Source organism: Ostrinia nubilalis, chromosome 2 (assembly GCF_963855985.1).
Source record: "Ostrinia nubilalis chromosome 2, ilOstNubi1.1, whole genome shotgun sequence".
NCBI classification, from domain to species: domain Eukaryota; kingdom Metazoa; phylum Arthropoda; class Insecta; order Lepidoptera; family Crambidae; genus Ostrinia; species Ostrinia nubilalis.
In genome coordinates, this window is record NC_087089.1 from 7,658,210 (window position 1) to 7,672,806 (window position 14,597).

The 14,597-nt window shown below is 37.5% G+C and overlaps 1 protein-coding gene across 8 annotated transcripts in view; it reads left to right on the forward strand.

The window, feature by feature from the left end:
- The window catches only part of LOC135081437 (guanine nucleotide-releasing factor 2), a 36,905-nt gene extending 24,265 nt beyond the window's left edge, over nucleotides 1-12,640 (forward strand). For 3 of the 8 annotated variants that reach the window (XM_063976124.1, XM_063976174.1, XM_063976165.1), the window contains 19 exons: nucleotides 273-380; nucleotides 647-757; nucleotides 1,249-1,359; nucleotides 1,647-1,747; nucleotides 2,445-2,468; nucleotides 3,193-3,298; nucleotides 3,382-3,492; nucleotides 3,596-3,689; nucleotides 3,808-3,903; nucleotides 3,993-4,100; nucleotides 4,182-4,383; nucleotides 4,750-4,761; nucleotides 5,582-5,741; nucleotides 6,177-6,315; nucleotides 6,399-6,656; nucleotides 7,325-7,578; nucleotides 8,071-8,202; nucleotides 8,575-8,775; nucleotides 9,310-12,640. In XM_063976124.1, coding sequence (XP_063832194.1) covers nucleotides 273-380; nucleotides 647-757; nucleotides 1,249-1,359; nucleotides 1,647-1,747; nucleotides 2,445-2,468; nucleotides 3,193-3,298; nucleotides 3,382-3,492; nucleotides 3,596-3,689; nucleotides 3,808-3,903; nucleotides 3,993-4,100; nucleotides 4,182-4,383; nucleotides 4,750-4,761; nucleotides 5,582-5,741; nucleotides 6,177-6,315; nucleotides 6,399-6,656; nucleotides 7,325-7,578; nucleotides 8,071-8,202; nucleotides 8,575-8,746 — 2,299 coding nt within the window. In that variant the 3' untranslated portion in view covers nucleotides 8,747-8,775; nucleotides 9,310-12,640. The remainder of the gene's footprint in view (nucleotides 1-272; nucleotides 381-646; nucleotides 758-1,248; nucleotides 1,360-1,646; nucleotides 1,748-2,444; nucleotides 2,469-3,192; nucleotides 3,299-3,381; nucleotides 3,493-3,595; nucleotides 3,690-3,807; nucleotides 3,904-3,992; nucleotides 4,101-4,181; nucleotides 4,384-4,749; nucleotides 4,762-5,581; nucleotides 5,742-6,176; nucleotides 6,316-6,398; nucleotides 6,657-7,324; nucleotides 7,579-8,070; nucleotides 8,203-8,574; nucleotides 8,776-9,309) is intronic. The other 5 variants (XM_063976132.1, XM_063976140.1, XM_063976148.1 and 2 more) reach the window with 5 other exon arrangements.
- Nucleotides 12,641-14,597: the final 1,957 nt, after the last annotated feature.

Here is a 14,597-nt window from a genome sequence, read left to right on the forward strand (position 1 = left end):
GTTCCAAACTAATGATTGTGAAATAAAGGGAATTGCCTAGTGAAATACTCTGAATCTGAGAAAAATACATATCTACAAATTCAACTGCAATTGAACTGCGCGAAATCCAGCGCTGTCTCCAAATTCTATTTCGCTTTATGCTACACACACTCTGGAGAATTTCTTCATGATGTTTGACTCTGTTTGCTTTTTAGCTTTTCCTCTTATTATTTTGATAGTGATGAGCTTTCTTCTAAGGTTTCCACTTCATAGCGTTTTGTTTCTCTTCAAAGCTTCTCCAATGAGTCCGGGTTTGTTTCTGTGGGCCACACGGAGATCTCTACAGAACACAGTTTCACATCTTCGTTCTCCTCGCATCATTACTCCAGCCACTCAGATAGGTATACACACATGTTTGTTTCTTAGTTTTGTATGTTTATTTTTGTTGATTAACGTGTTTGTGAATTCACTGTTTTGTCATCTTTTCCTTCTCATCGTTGTGACCATTGATTATTTTCTTTTCTATATTCCTAAAAGCAAAAGTGTTGAATGTTGTATAATTTTATGACCATACTGCATTGACTATCGAGTCACAAGTAAATCTCAGTACATAATTTATACTATTTAACACTTTTGGTTTCAATGCTTCTTGTTATTGTTTTTGCAGTCATTTTGACAGTACAGACTGTGTGAGCGAATTGAGATGCACTCGACAAAGCTTTGAGAGCCGCATGAATATAATGAATATGAACAGTGTAGCCACGCACCATTCTTCAAAGTGAGTGTTCTTCTTTGTTCTATCATTAACACACGAACAAGAACACATCATGTCCGCACCGTCCTATTACATCACACGTTACGCTACTTACACAATAACAACCTTGTTACTGGTGAAATAATGTTTTAATCCAAGCAAAATGATAAACACACTCAAAGCCATAGTTGTGGAAAAAATATACAGCCTTACGCAACATTATTTTTTAGCTTAATTGTATAAGCCACACCACTTTCAAATTAATTGTAACCAGGTTACGAGTCTCACGAATTTATTAATTTGCAGAACAGGTTTCGATTCCATCTAGACACGTTCACTATCACAGTACAGCTAAAGTTATGGGTTTTGAGTTTGACTGATAAGTTTGTTTTGGTTTTATTATCTATTGTGTACTTGTGTGAAATCCCACCCGAGCGCTGGCCGCCGCGCCGTGCACGGTCAAGGGCGCGGCGGCTGCGAGAGGCTCGGAACCACTAACAGTCGCGTGCGCGCAGGCTGGCCAGCATCACGTCGGACGAGAGCGAGACGCCGCCCGAGCTGCCGGCCAAGACGCGCCGCAACATTCGCGCCGACGTGCAGCAACACTTCCCCACTGTCGAAATCAGGTAATTACCTAATGCGACCTCGAGCCGACCTGTCTCGGTTACGGCTCGCCTGCCGAATTGAAAACGCTGTTAACGACAGTATTGCACGGAACGGCAATAAATGTTAGCGACTTACGAACGCGAGTAAACATTGTTTGTCAATAATAATTACTTTTTATTTGAGGTGATAATTCGTGTTTGTTGTTTTTTTTATTAATTTTATTACTTGATTAATTTGTTACTTTATGTTCTTTTCGTGTTGGTTATTATTATGTGACTTAAGCATCTAATGTGCCGTGTTACTCCAGACAAACTCCAGTGTGTTCCCTCCATGGCGAGGCGCGGCCGCACACGCTGGCCGACCACCACCCGCCGCGCCCCCCGCCGCTGCCTCTGAAGAAAAAACACAGTCAGTATCACTCAATTTTACCTTGCTTTAATCTGGGGAAAGGATCAGTCATTGCCGTATTTCATGTTGCAAAATGATATTTATCAATATCGATTTTTATGGCAATATAAAAATATGAGACTATAAAAGTGTCTTGGAATGTGATCAAGCTTATATTTTGAAATAAAAAAGTTTATCACTCGTTTTTCATGATCATTTTGACTTGTAAATTGATGAAAAAAAATCAAGAGTCCTACTCTCTCTTCTACATAATATTATTGGAATTATTAACATAATCATACTATAACAATATCGCATGGGAGCTATGTTGTAACAAATTGGGAATGTACTAAAGGGATATGATTTTTTAATATGATCGGCTGCACTTGTAAATCTTTACATCTAAGGAAACTGCATATTGTGGGCAAAAGCACAAACTTAAATCTTTCAATTCTTATTTGTATCTTAGCACACTATCTATATCATTGGTTGCACCTTTATGTATGTAAAGTATGTTCTTTCTGTCATTGTTTATCATCTCATTTGTAGCATTTGATGTGGATGGCAAACAATGCATCGATGTTACTCTGTGTTATGTACTCGACATGTGGATATAAATCTATATTATTGGGATGTGGGTGTATGAATTAGGTTTGAATGGCATTTGATGTGGGGTTATAACGGCATGTTTATCTGTTGTGCCGGTGCGGCGCGGCAGTGTTCCAAAGCGTCGCGTACAGTGGTGAGTGGATATGCATGCGAAGCGCTACGTAGCTCTAGTAAACCTAGACTCATGGGGGACACCCTAGTCACAGTTTTAAATTGACACATTTCAGGCCCACTCCAAATACAGACCGTTTGGAGGTCATCAACGCTTTTAGCGGTCTCCGACACAGCTTCTGTCACTGACCTTTTCGAAACTCATTGTTTTCTAGTTGGTACTGCATGAAGCAAATTTTACGGTGTATTCGCGACAATGATACATTATGTTCTCTGTGTTCATCGACCTTTAACATTTAGTAGTCCATAAAAAATATGCCTCAATCAGTACCAGTAAAAGCTTGCTTGTCACTCTGTCACTCAATCACGCGATGTTTTGCAAACAGTTCTACTTTCTGTTGTAAATGGTCTTACCGCTTAGATCTATGTCAGTGAATAACAGCGGAATATTATTCGCGCGTAGTTAATTATCACTCGAGATGATTACGTGCTTAGCGCTTCATTACAGAAACATATGCCCTTGCTCAGTTTCATTGTATTTCGGCAGTCAGTTTGGAAGTTACTAGATTTCACGTTTGCCTCCGTTATTTTTAATTTGACTAATGATCCAAACGTATATGCCCTACGCACAGTTTCATATCGTTTCTGGAATTTATTAGAATCCCTGTAAATATTTTGAATTCCTCTGAGGGGTATACGTATTTTGTAGACGGAATTTATAAATTATTCTGTTCGAATTTGCACAGTAATGGCGTACATGGAGATGTTTGGGAACTGCAGTCACCCGCCGAACAGCGCGGCCGCCCCGTCGGATATGTTCCGGCACTCCATACACACGTATAACTTGGCCAGGTAAATAAATACTTTTGTCATAGCAAGGATTATTGTTTGCCTTATTTAGATACATGCATTTGATGTATTATTCGATGTTACAGTGGACAACATGCAACAGCAGCAGGAGTGATAAATGTCCAAAGACACCAACACGTACAGCGCACTATAGCGCAGTCCTTCACGGTCCAGCATTTTGGTACGCCACCGCTAAGGTCAGTAAACATAACATTCCACTTATATTGTTTGGTTGGTTAACAGCTAAGTTAATTTAATCAGCATTTTTTTATTAAAATTAACAATTCTTTTTTGTTACAGTGGTTCCGATGAAAGTATGGTCGGATGGAGTGGAACTAGTCCGTTACCAATAGAACCTCCAGCGTTACCGCCCAAAACAAACAAAAATAAACAGGTATGCTTGTCTTTTGAAGATACGATAGATAATATATCACTAATTGTATTTTCATATCACAAGTATTTCAATCGCAACATAGATAACAATGATAACAATACACGTTTTCCATTTACAGATCCAAATGAATTCGAGCAACGAACTATTGCCTCCGCCGTCACCACGGCCCTCGTCTCACAACAGCTCTGCTGATGAATCTATTATAAATAATGTGGTGAGTAAAAATCATTCTTATTGTGGCTATGAATATGGTCATGAATACTGTTTGTACTGTTTCTGTAACCATTTTGTTGTTTGTTTCAGAATTCTGACGATTCTTACGTGAGTTCGACCACGCCTGGTAAATTCCCAGTGGAAGATGAGTTGGAGACGCTCGCTCCGCCGCCTGCGCCTTCGCCGGTGCCGTCAACGGTAAAAATGACCTTAAATAAATCACACATAAGTTTATTTTTTCTTAAAATTTAAATTGTAATGTTGGATGTTTGTTTACAGAGAAGTGAAGGCAGCACTGAGCCGGCAGTACCTGCTACTGAAACTAACAATACTCCAGCAGCGTCCACTGATGCCGAAGACATAATCATTCAGACGGACATCAGCTCGTGGCTACTCCTCAAGGCTCCCAGCAAGGACGGGCCTGAGGTGCGGGGAGGGAACCCCGACGCACTTATTGTCCTTGCTACCAAAGCTACCAAAGGTATATTGAAATTAGTTTCTTTATCATTATTAACTAAAGGGGAACTACTATTTAAAATCTATTAATCAAATTCTCGCATGAATATAATTCTCTTAAATAAACCATTAAACCATCGCAAGGCATGTATGAGGGCAGGGGTAAGATAAAATAATATTATGATTTAACATTTGAGAGCGAACCCCGTCTGTTCCATGGAACGCTATGATAATGCTCATAATCACTATCTTTCATTTACTAACAGTAACAATAAATTTCAAACAAGAAAAAAAGGTCCATAATTTCATATAGTGCAATAATTACCTGTTGACAGTACCTACTCTGAGGCATCGCATCTAACCTCTAAACTTTCATGCTTTCACTTTACAGAAACGGACGAGTGTAAGTCAATCATTGTTTGTATTGGGGCTGAAACAGATTTGCTGGTTTTTGTTTTACTAATATTATTATTAAAAGCTTTGCCAACATAGCTCGTGTTGGTTGTCACTGATTGTAAAGGCGCACATTACTGATTGAAATGTAATAATAACTGCTTGAATGTTGAATATACGAAATACACTGCGCTTCTGATGTATAAAACACTAGAAATATATTTAGCAACTGTAAAAAGTAGTTTCTAGATAAATGGAATGCCAATCCCAGCTAAACCGCACCAATGCAAATGTAAGCTTTCAGCTTTCTAAACCGTAACACAATTGTTTTGAAGCAAAAAAGAGGATATTTTATCGAGATTTAGTGTGATCTAATTTGTGCTTTGTGTGCCTTCAAAATGTGTTACAGCTTAGCATTCTAAACAACTATACTTTGAGCAATACAGCGAAAAAGATATTACGTTCCTTGACTTTTGATTGTTAGGGTTGCGTTAATCGGCACAGCCAGTAAAATAAGTCGAATATACATTATGTAGATGAATGTTAGGGAAGAAAGCTAAAATCCATAAGGCCGGGCAATAATAGGACGACATTAATCGGCACAGTCTTGAGTGATGTGTTATCCCGATTGAACTACTATCGGCACTATTTAAATGAGATGTTGTAATTTCTTTGGACCGGCTTTGGTTCAACAATTACTGGTGCTACTACAATGGCCCGTGTATGTAGCAAAGCAACCCTTATAACAATGTGGACTGCTACTTTTGCTCAAAATATAGTTGTTTGGTGTTATTCAAAAACGTGTCTTAACACAAGCGTCGTGTGCGCAGATTTCGCTTACCAGGAGGCGTTCCTGGCCACGTACCGCACGTGGGTGTCGCCGAGCGGGCTGGTGGCGCGGCTGGTGCGGCGCGCCAAGCACTTCAGGCCGCGCCCGCACGAGTTGCGGTCTACGCTTAGTCTGCTCACACGCGTGGTTGCCGACCTCACGTGAGTAACTACATTTATTTAAAAACTTAGATATAAAAAATGGTGTACAAAAGGTGGACTAGTAACGAGCGCGTTATGAATATGAATTAATCTGTACATAGTCTAATCTTGATTTACACCACTTAAAAGTAAAAAATTACACGCAGGTTTAAACGAATTAAAATCTCATGGTAGGGGAGGGGAGTATTGTGGGACTGATAGGGCTATGAAGAAAGTTTCGCGCCGTTTAAAGTAATGAAAATACCCCTATCGCACCCCTTTCACTACGACGGTAATCTATTCAGTGGTGTGCTAGGCCTGTAGTAATTAGGTCAGTCAAGTCAATTTCATAAATTGTTATTCTAAACTATAATCTCGTTTGTTGGCCTATCTGGTTTACACCTTAGGGTACATATACAGAGTAAATGATTTTAATGTTTCCATATCGTTACACAGGATGTCGGATCTGGATCGTCCATTGATGCAAGAGATAATGGAGTTCATCTATTGGCTAGTCGAGGTTGAGGAGCTGCCAATAGCAAAAGCACTGAGGCAAATACTAGTCGACAAACAAAAACAGTTGCACTTCCAACAGGTATGACTTTGTTATCATGATAAATAAAAGTTCAGTACAATATTGTCAGCATTAAATGTTAATATCATTATTACTTTTTCCAGACGAACAACAGATACGAGTACGACACTCCGTGCTACGGTTCTGTGTCGCTACGTCGCGATACATTGCTCGACTTCAAGGCGACGGAGTTAGCAGAGCAGATGACTTTGTTGGACGCAGCACTGTTTGTGAGGATCACGACCGCGGAGGTGCTTTCGTGGCCGCGAGACCAGTCCGAAGAGAGCTCGCCGAACCTGACCAGGTTCACGGAACACTTCAATAAGATGAGCTACTGGGCGAGATCGAGGATATTGGAACAGGTGCGTTGAGTTGTATTAGGTATTTTGAGGTATTAACTCGAAAAGAAATTGAATGAAATCTTATCGCTTATACGTCTTGCCTGAGAAGCTAAAGTCATGCCTCATTGAGAACCTCATTGCAATACATTTTGAACATTGGTCATTTTTGGAATATTGTTCGTCGATGACTTCGAATAATACGAATAGAACTAATTTTTCCTTGATAATCAGATGTTTCGGAAACATGAACTGGGCCACTACCGTTAACGCTGAACATAATACAGTTGCGGTAGACGCACACAGCGTTTTAGGAGCCTTAACACGAGGACTTCCACAAGTGAAATTCATTTCCTGTAAAACGTATGTACAGTGATAATGTATCATTTGGAAAATAACGTCTTGTGTATACAGGATGGAAACGATAAGTGATCTCACTCGATTATTTTTAAACTATAATAATATGAGATAAATCAAAAAGCTGGAAACATTGTTTTTTTTGGATAGATCCTGTTTATTCTACCTATTATTGGTACCGTTTGAAAGACCTCGTGAAGCACTTTCAGGATCAGTAACCAGTTTTTCGATATCTTGTATAGTTTAGAAATAATCGAGTGAGATCACTTATCGTGTCCACCCTTTATACTTGCGTCGTCGAAAGATCGGTGTTGAGAATGATTTGTTTTATGCAGGACGAAGCGCGTGAACGCGAGAAGTACGCCAGCAAATTCCTGAAGGTGATGAAGGCGCTGCGCAAGATGAACAACTTCAACTCGTACCTGGCGCTGGTGTCGGCGCTGGACTCGCCGCCGGTGCGGCGCCTGGGCTGGCCGCGCGCGCTCATCGAGGCGCTGCAGGACCACTGCGCCATCATCGACTCGTCCTCCTCCTTCCGCGCCTACCGCATGGCGCTCGCCGAGACGCAGCCGCCCTGCATACCCTACATGTGAGTGCAGACTGCTGCTAGATCTCAATTAGTAATGGGACTATAACTTTGGCGTTTTCAATAGTTTGAAGTATCTTTGGATAATCAGGCTCACGGAGTAAGAACCCCTTTTAATTAGCGTTTGTCCAGCGTAGGCGTTCGATAAATGTATTCGCAGCGCAGACAGTGTCTCTTCTGGCACACATGATATTGCGATGTCATGTACCTGCATTCAAGGAATTTATTTTGTGACTCACCTAAGGTTGAATATCGTACAACAATCTGGATAAATTATGTGACGTCTGCGATGCGCTAGCGCAGCGATATGGATACGTTAATCGGACGCCTACGCAAACGCTTCGTATGAAGTCTTAGATAAAGTTTCATCAAAAACCATTACAATACTTCCATAATAGTAATGTCTACTGTCTACGCCTTTCATTATCATGACTTTAAACAATATTGCCTGCAATAAATATATTTTGCACTTTAATATTTGAATTAATTTTACAGTGGCTTAGTCCTGCAAGATCTGACGTTCGTCCACATCGGGAACCCGGACCTGCTGCCCGACGGCAGCATCAACTTCACCAAGCGGTGGCAGCAGTACCACATCATGGAGAACATGAAGAGGTTCCACAAAGAGTGCGTATCTTTATGTTTCTTAAGTTTTTTTTTTAAAAGAGGCTGACATGTTACTTGTGTTTCTTGTGCTGCTGCTTCTAAGCACTGTTCCGATTTATTTTTCCGAAGCTGTGGTAGTGTTAAAGTAATACTAAGATGTGTTAAAGCGCTTTTTAAAAGCCTTTTTGCAGATAAAGAATGGCTTTATTACTTTGCCAAATCTATACGCAGATTGACGTTGCTCCGCGCATATTTTTTTTTCTTTTTTTTACCGACTTCAAAAAAAGGAGGAGGTCCTCAATTTGAGTGTATGTTTTGTAATATTTAAATAACTCTATAAGTTATTTGTATTGTTTTGAACCACGAATGATATAATTCGTCGTCACCCTCCAGCAGACAGTACAAGTTCAAGAAGAACGAGCGCATCCAAGCCATGTTCAACGAGTTCGACGACGTGCTGAGCGAGGAGGCCATGTGGCAAGTCTCCGAGACCATAAAGCCGCGCGGGGGCCGAGCGCGCGCGCCGCCCGCCGCGCCGCCCGCCACGCAGCAGGCTGCCGCCTAACTAGACTGGTGCCCGACTGCCGCTGAATAGTAAGTATAGCGTAAGAGTAGGCGCACACCGTTGATTTTTCGTCGGCCGATAGTTTAGTCGGGCAGTTGATCAGTATGGGCATGTATGGGAGTGCGCACACTACGCCGATTCGATTTGGCCGATTCTTCATACAAATTAAAATCGGGCACAACTATCGGCCAACTAAAAATCAACGGTGTGCGCCTACTCTAAGGTTCTACACATAAACAGCGTTGTATCGTAGGAAGTGCTCTCTTTCGTCGTTATAGATGACCTACACTGAACTGTCCCACCGAACTCGATATTCAACTGTGACCTTTGTGTGGGAAGCCAAAAATTGCCGCTGTTTGTCTTTTATTTTTGGTGAATGTTTACTAAGAGTAGTCATCTATTAGTTAGCTAATTAAAAATAGTGCTGCAAAATTATCAAAGCCAATTAATTGAATGTGTATAAAATATCCAAACTGTGTAGCTGTCTAAAGATCGAACTGTTATTATAACACCGCTATGTTTCACTATGAATGTTATATTAATTAATGTGTTTTTCCTTACAGATATGAATCCCAAAGATAGAACAAAATAATGGACGGAAGAAACAATCCGCTCAAGAAAATGACTAGGAGGAATTGTGTAAGTTAGAAGAATTGTGATTATCTGTCCTAAAAAGGCCTAATTAATATTAGTGTATTTATTCGTAATCGTGCGATTTCATCTGTGATCGGTATTCGGTCTGAGAGCGAATGAGTCGTGGGCGGTCCGACGACGCCACGCGTGGTGCATTTTATTCGCTTGCAGTTTCCACGCTTTTCATGTGAAAAAAAAATATAACGAAATACGAAAGCCAAATATATCTATCAGTATTTGAATCGAGTTACTGTCGTCTTTTACATATCAGCATGTGACTTGAATAGTTTACTAAAAAATCGAGCAACGCCTTCGTGTTTAGCTAATGTCATTGATAAAAAAACTTGTTGTACTCGCCATTGGTGTCAATATGTATACACATGTAACAGCTTCGAAAGTTAACACTTTTCAATACATCGAATTAGAGGAACTTTGAGATCGTGTAGTTATGGTAGTCATACTACTGTTTGATTATAGTAACTTAGTCCGTCGTTCGTTAGGCATTTCTAATGTTCTCGTTTTAATGTCGGTTACATAATATTACTATATGGCGAAAGTTTTGAAATTGGCTTATGCGTAAGTTCGTATAAGAAATGGGACAGCTTCTTGGGTTTTCAGCTAAATCGAAATAAATTTCGTTCTTTATGCGGGGCTTCCATAGAATAAATGAAATAAAACTTTAACCCCGATGATTTGATGATACACACCTCTAGACAAGTAATACAGACTATATGCATACATATTTTTATACCATTGCGCAATGTGCAACAGCCTACATACAACTGATACATATCATTATCGTGTGTGCCAAATAACTAAGTGAGAGAAATGTCCCATTTCTGTATAAATAAATCGGTTCATCGATATATAATTACGATTAATAATGATAGTGCTTTATGCGATATAGTACAATTATTATTATTATTAATATAGGGGCATCCTTTCGAATTTGTGGTATAGCTCTCAGGTACAAAGTTGCACGCAAGTGAGATTTTGCATTTAATGAAGCACGTTATTAAACGAGTTGTAGGATACCCCTTCAAATTGCAGTCGACGTAAACGTAATAAAACACATTCCAATGAATGTGTATTATCGATGCCCGTCTCTTCTATTTTTGTGATGTTTTAAAGTAATTGTAACGCGAGGTCTTTGTTGGCGTTAGCGTTTCGCGTTGAAGCATTTTAATCGTATCATTACGGTCATTGCGATATTTTTTGTATTCTCTTGAAATTAGTAAGAAATTCAATGCATACTATTATTTTTGATATTCAGGAGTTATATTTTTCCTATAGTTTGCTACCTACAAGGAAGCAAAAGATTTATGAGTAACATACTTTTGAGATCTATACTTATTTATACTAAACGTCACGGTTTGTGTCATTATACTGTGTAAGCTTTAGAAACAGTATAGGCTATGAAGCCGTAGATAGAATGTAACTTTGGAACATGTTGAAGTTCACTCGGTTTGATATAGAAACAATAATCACATTTTTAAATATATTGATAGGAAAATAAACAAATACCTAGTGTAATCAGCATTTAATTTGCCTTAAGACCAAGAGTCTTCAATGAAATAGCAATAAATTTTACTTGTTGGTAGAATCGCTGCACAAATTGTGATATTCATGTAGCGTGCCGCTTAAGTCCAGGGCACTCGAAAGTTGTCCAAAATGTGCATTGTAATAAATTTGTGGCTAACTGGTATTGAAACATAACACGTATAAGAAATTACGTGATTTATCTGAATATCTGTACCTGAAAACTATTGTTGTGATGTTTTAGTGCACATTTTAAACAACTTCCGCGAGTCCAGGATTGTTCAGTCTTTTGACGTCCTCTATGCGTACGCGTAGGCAATTATATTAGGCAAATATTAGCAGTAAGCGTAATTAAACCCCAAATATTGATAATATTATGATCGTCGAGGCCGGTATTGCACATAGGCAAAATGTGTATTTAGTGTAAAAACCAGTCAGTTCATACAAGCCTTATTGTTGTACGATTATATAGCAAAAATAATAAATACATACAGTTGCGATATTTATTTTAATTAATACACCAATGAGGGGATATAACGTGGGCACATTTTAAATTGAACCATTTATTTTCTGAATCAAGGTGTGATTGTGACTTATGAAATATGATGTTTTAATGATTTTGTTCGTAACCATCTAATATTCAGATGGTTATAAGTACAAGTTGGTTATGCCATATGGAGGAATCAACCATTTTGCCTTAATGGTTTCCAATTTGTACTTTTTCTCTTTAGAGATATTAATCACACCATCTTACCAAGAAAACGTCAGAATCACGTATAACATAGTTTGTTATATTAGGTTTTATTTGATTGAAATCTGAATTAAAATCTGTGAAATGGTGGGGCAAATTAAAAACGAAGTAAAGTTAAGTAATTGTTCATTTTAAGTGACATATTTGATTATTTAGTGGATGTAAGAAGTAAGTCAGGTCAGGAACAGGCATGAGACGAGTAGTGTGATACTGGTCTATGAATATTAATGTAATTCGCAACGATCTGGTAGTTTGTGTGTCGTTCAAAGGGACACGAGTCCCATGCAATAAATAAACTAGACCAATATTTAGAATGTTTTACAGTGCTTTACTGAAATTATGTGCTGATATTGTATTTGTATTGTAAAATATTTTGATTGCTAGCTAAGTTGGTAGGGTATGTTACCATTTTGTTGTCTGCTATTAATATTTATTTAGTGTACCTATAAAGTTATGTAACGGTTTGATATAATTATTAATTGAAACATAATTAAAGACTGCCTAAATTAATTATTCAATATAATTGACGTGTAAATTTAAAGAATTGTTTAAATTTTCCATTATGTCACACGATAGATTGTACTCCCGTGAAAATAGTGGCGCGCGCGCGCGACCGCGTCCGTCTTCTAATAGCACTAAACATGGCCGTTTAGTAAATCGTACATATTTTTTTGTTGTATTAGCAAGCTCAGTATTATGTTAAAAACATGAAATGCCATAATGTATGAAATGAAATTATTATTGTTTGGGAACTATTTTATGTTTTATATTGTAATGTTGAATATTACTTCTAAGTAAAGTTTTTTTTTATTATATAAATTACATATTATTGTAAATTACTTTTATTTGAGTTAGTCGTAATGTTCACCGTATAATCTGAATTGCATGCATGTACAGTCTACATTATGTGTGTCAAGTTTTTTTGTAATTATTTTGTAAAATAAATATAGCACGTTATTTACAACATAAAATGTGTTTTATATTTTCCTATTAATCATTCTTATCGTTGTTTGTTTGTGGTTACTAAAATAGAATTGTATATTTGCAATTTTATGTACAAATAATTCTCTCTTTCTTTTCACTATAAGGGTCATTTCACAAAAATATGTCAACTCTTAGTACGCGCCACATTTCACATGAAATATTTGTTAATATTTTATTCCAAAATTGGGTATCCTTCCGTTTGGCCAAATTACTTTTCGCCAAATTTCACTTCGCAAACAACTTATCGCCAAAGTTTCATTTCCCAAATGAACTTTTAGCAATTGTATTTTTCGCAACTAATTCTTTTGGACAAATTATCATTTGCCCAAATTTTACTTGGCAAATGTTTCTATAGCAAATGTTTTATTTTGCCAAATATTATATCCCAAATAATTTGTTTGGTCAAATCGACACTTCACATACTTACCCACAAATCAAACCATAAGGCAGAGGCAGATGATCATGGTTTTCACAAGAATGTTATGTAAAACAAAGAGATTGCAGAAAATAGTATGGTTGCAGAAAGTAGGTATTGCAGAAAATAGTAGGTTAGGTTAGGTTAGGTTAGAACAGTGACCCTTAACGCGCGAAGGCGAGCGAAGCGTGCCGCGGCAGCGGCCGCCGAGCGCTAGAATCACCTCTATTGTTAATGAATCATTTGGAAATTTCGATAAAAAGAATGAAATATGAAAAATTAATATAGAACAAATTTAATATTAACTACCCACTAAACAAAATAATAACCACTTGTTAATTTGTACTCCATTCTATGCACCAATCAAATTATTTTGTAAATAGTGTATCGTGAAATATTTTTGCCAAATGAAACATTTGCCAAAACATACTTTGCCAAACAATAATTTGCTAAACAATAATATGCCAAAAACGGCATTTGCGAATTAAAAGTTTGCTATAAGTTGTTTTGCCAAATGAGAATTTGCCAAATGAAAATTTGCGAAACGTTGTTTGCGATGTGATAATTTGGGAAACGTTTTTTGGCCAAACATTAGTAATCCCCAAAATTGTTAAATAACAGCTCGCAATGTGCTTTATTCATCACCCATTTATATTTTTTGAAACTATTTTTAAAACATCTTAAATTACTTTTGAATGACCCAAAACGTCATTCCCTAGGCATGTCCGTACTCCAAAAGTTTGTGTTTTGGGACCCACATTTATAAAAACATCAACTTTATCCTTTGTTTTAATTAACGAATAAATCTATTTAAATGTATATTACACCAAATTCTATTAATATTTTGCGGTTTCAATAAACAGGTGTGATTGTGACTTATGAAATATGATGTTTTAATGATTTTGTTCGTAACCATCTAATATTCAGATGGTTATAAGTACAAGTTGGTTATGCCATATGGAGGAATCAACCATTTTGCCTTAATGGTTTCCAATTTGTACTTTTTCTCTTTAGAGATATTAATCACACCATCTTACCAAGAAAACGTCAGAATCACGTATAACATAGTTTGTTATATTAGGTTTTATTTGATTGAAATCTGAATTAAAATCTGTGAAATGGTGGGGCAAATTAAAAACGAAGTAAAGTTAAGTAATTGTTCATTTTAAGTGACATATTTGATTATTTAGTGGATGTAAGAAGTAAGTCAGGTCAGGAACAGGCATGAGACGAGTAGTGTGATACTGGTCTATGAATATTAATGTAATTCGCAACGATCTGGTAGTTTGTGTGTCGTTCAAAGGGACACGAGTCCCATGCAATAAATAAACTAGACCAATATTTAGAATGTTTTACAGTGCTTTACTGAAATTATGTGCTGATATTGTATTTGTATTGTAAAATATTTTGATTGCTAGCTAAGTTGGTAGGGTATGTTACCATTTTGTTGTCTGCTATTAATATTTATTTAGTGTACCTATAAAGTTATGTAACGGTTTGATATAATTATTAATTGAAACATAATTAAA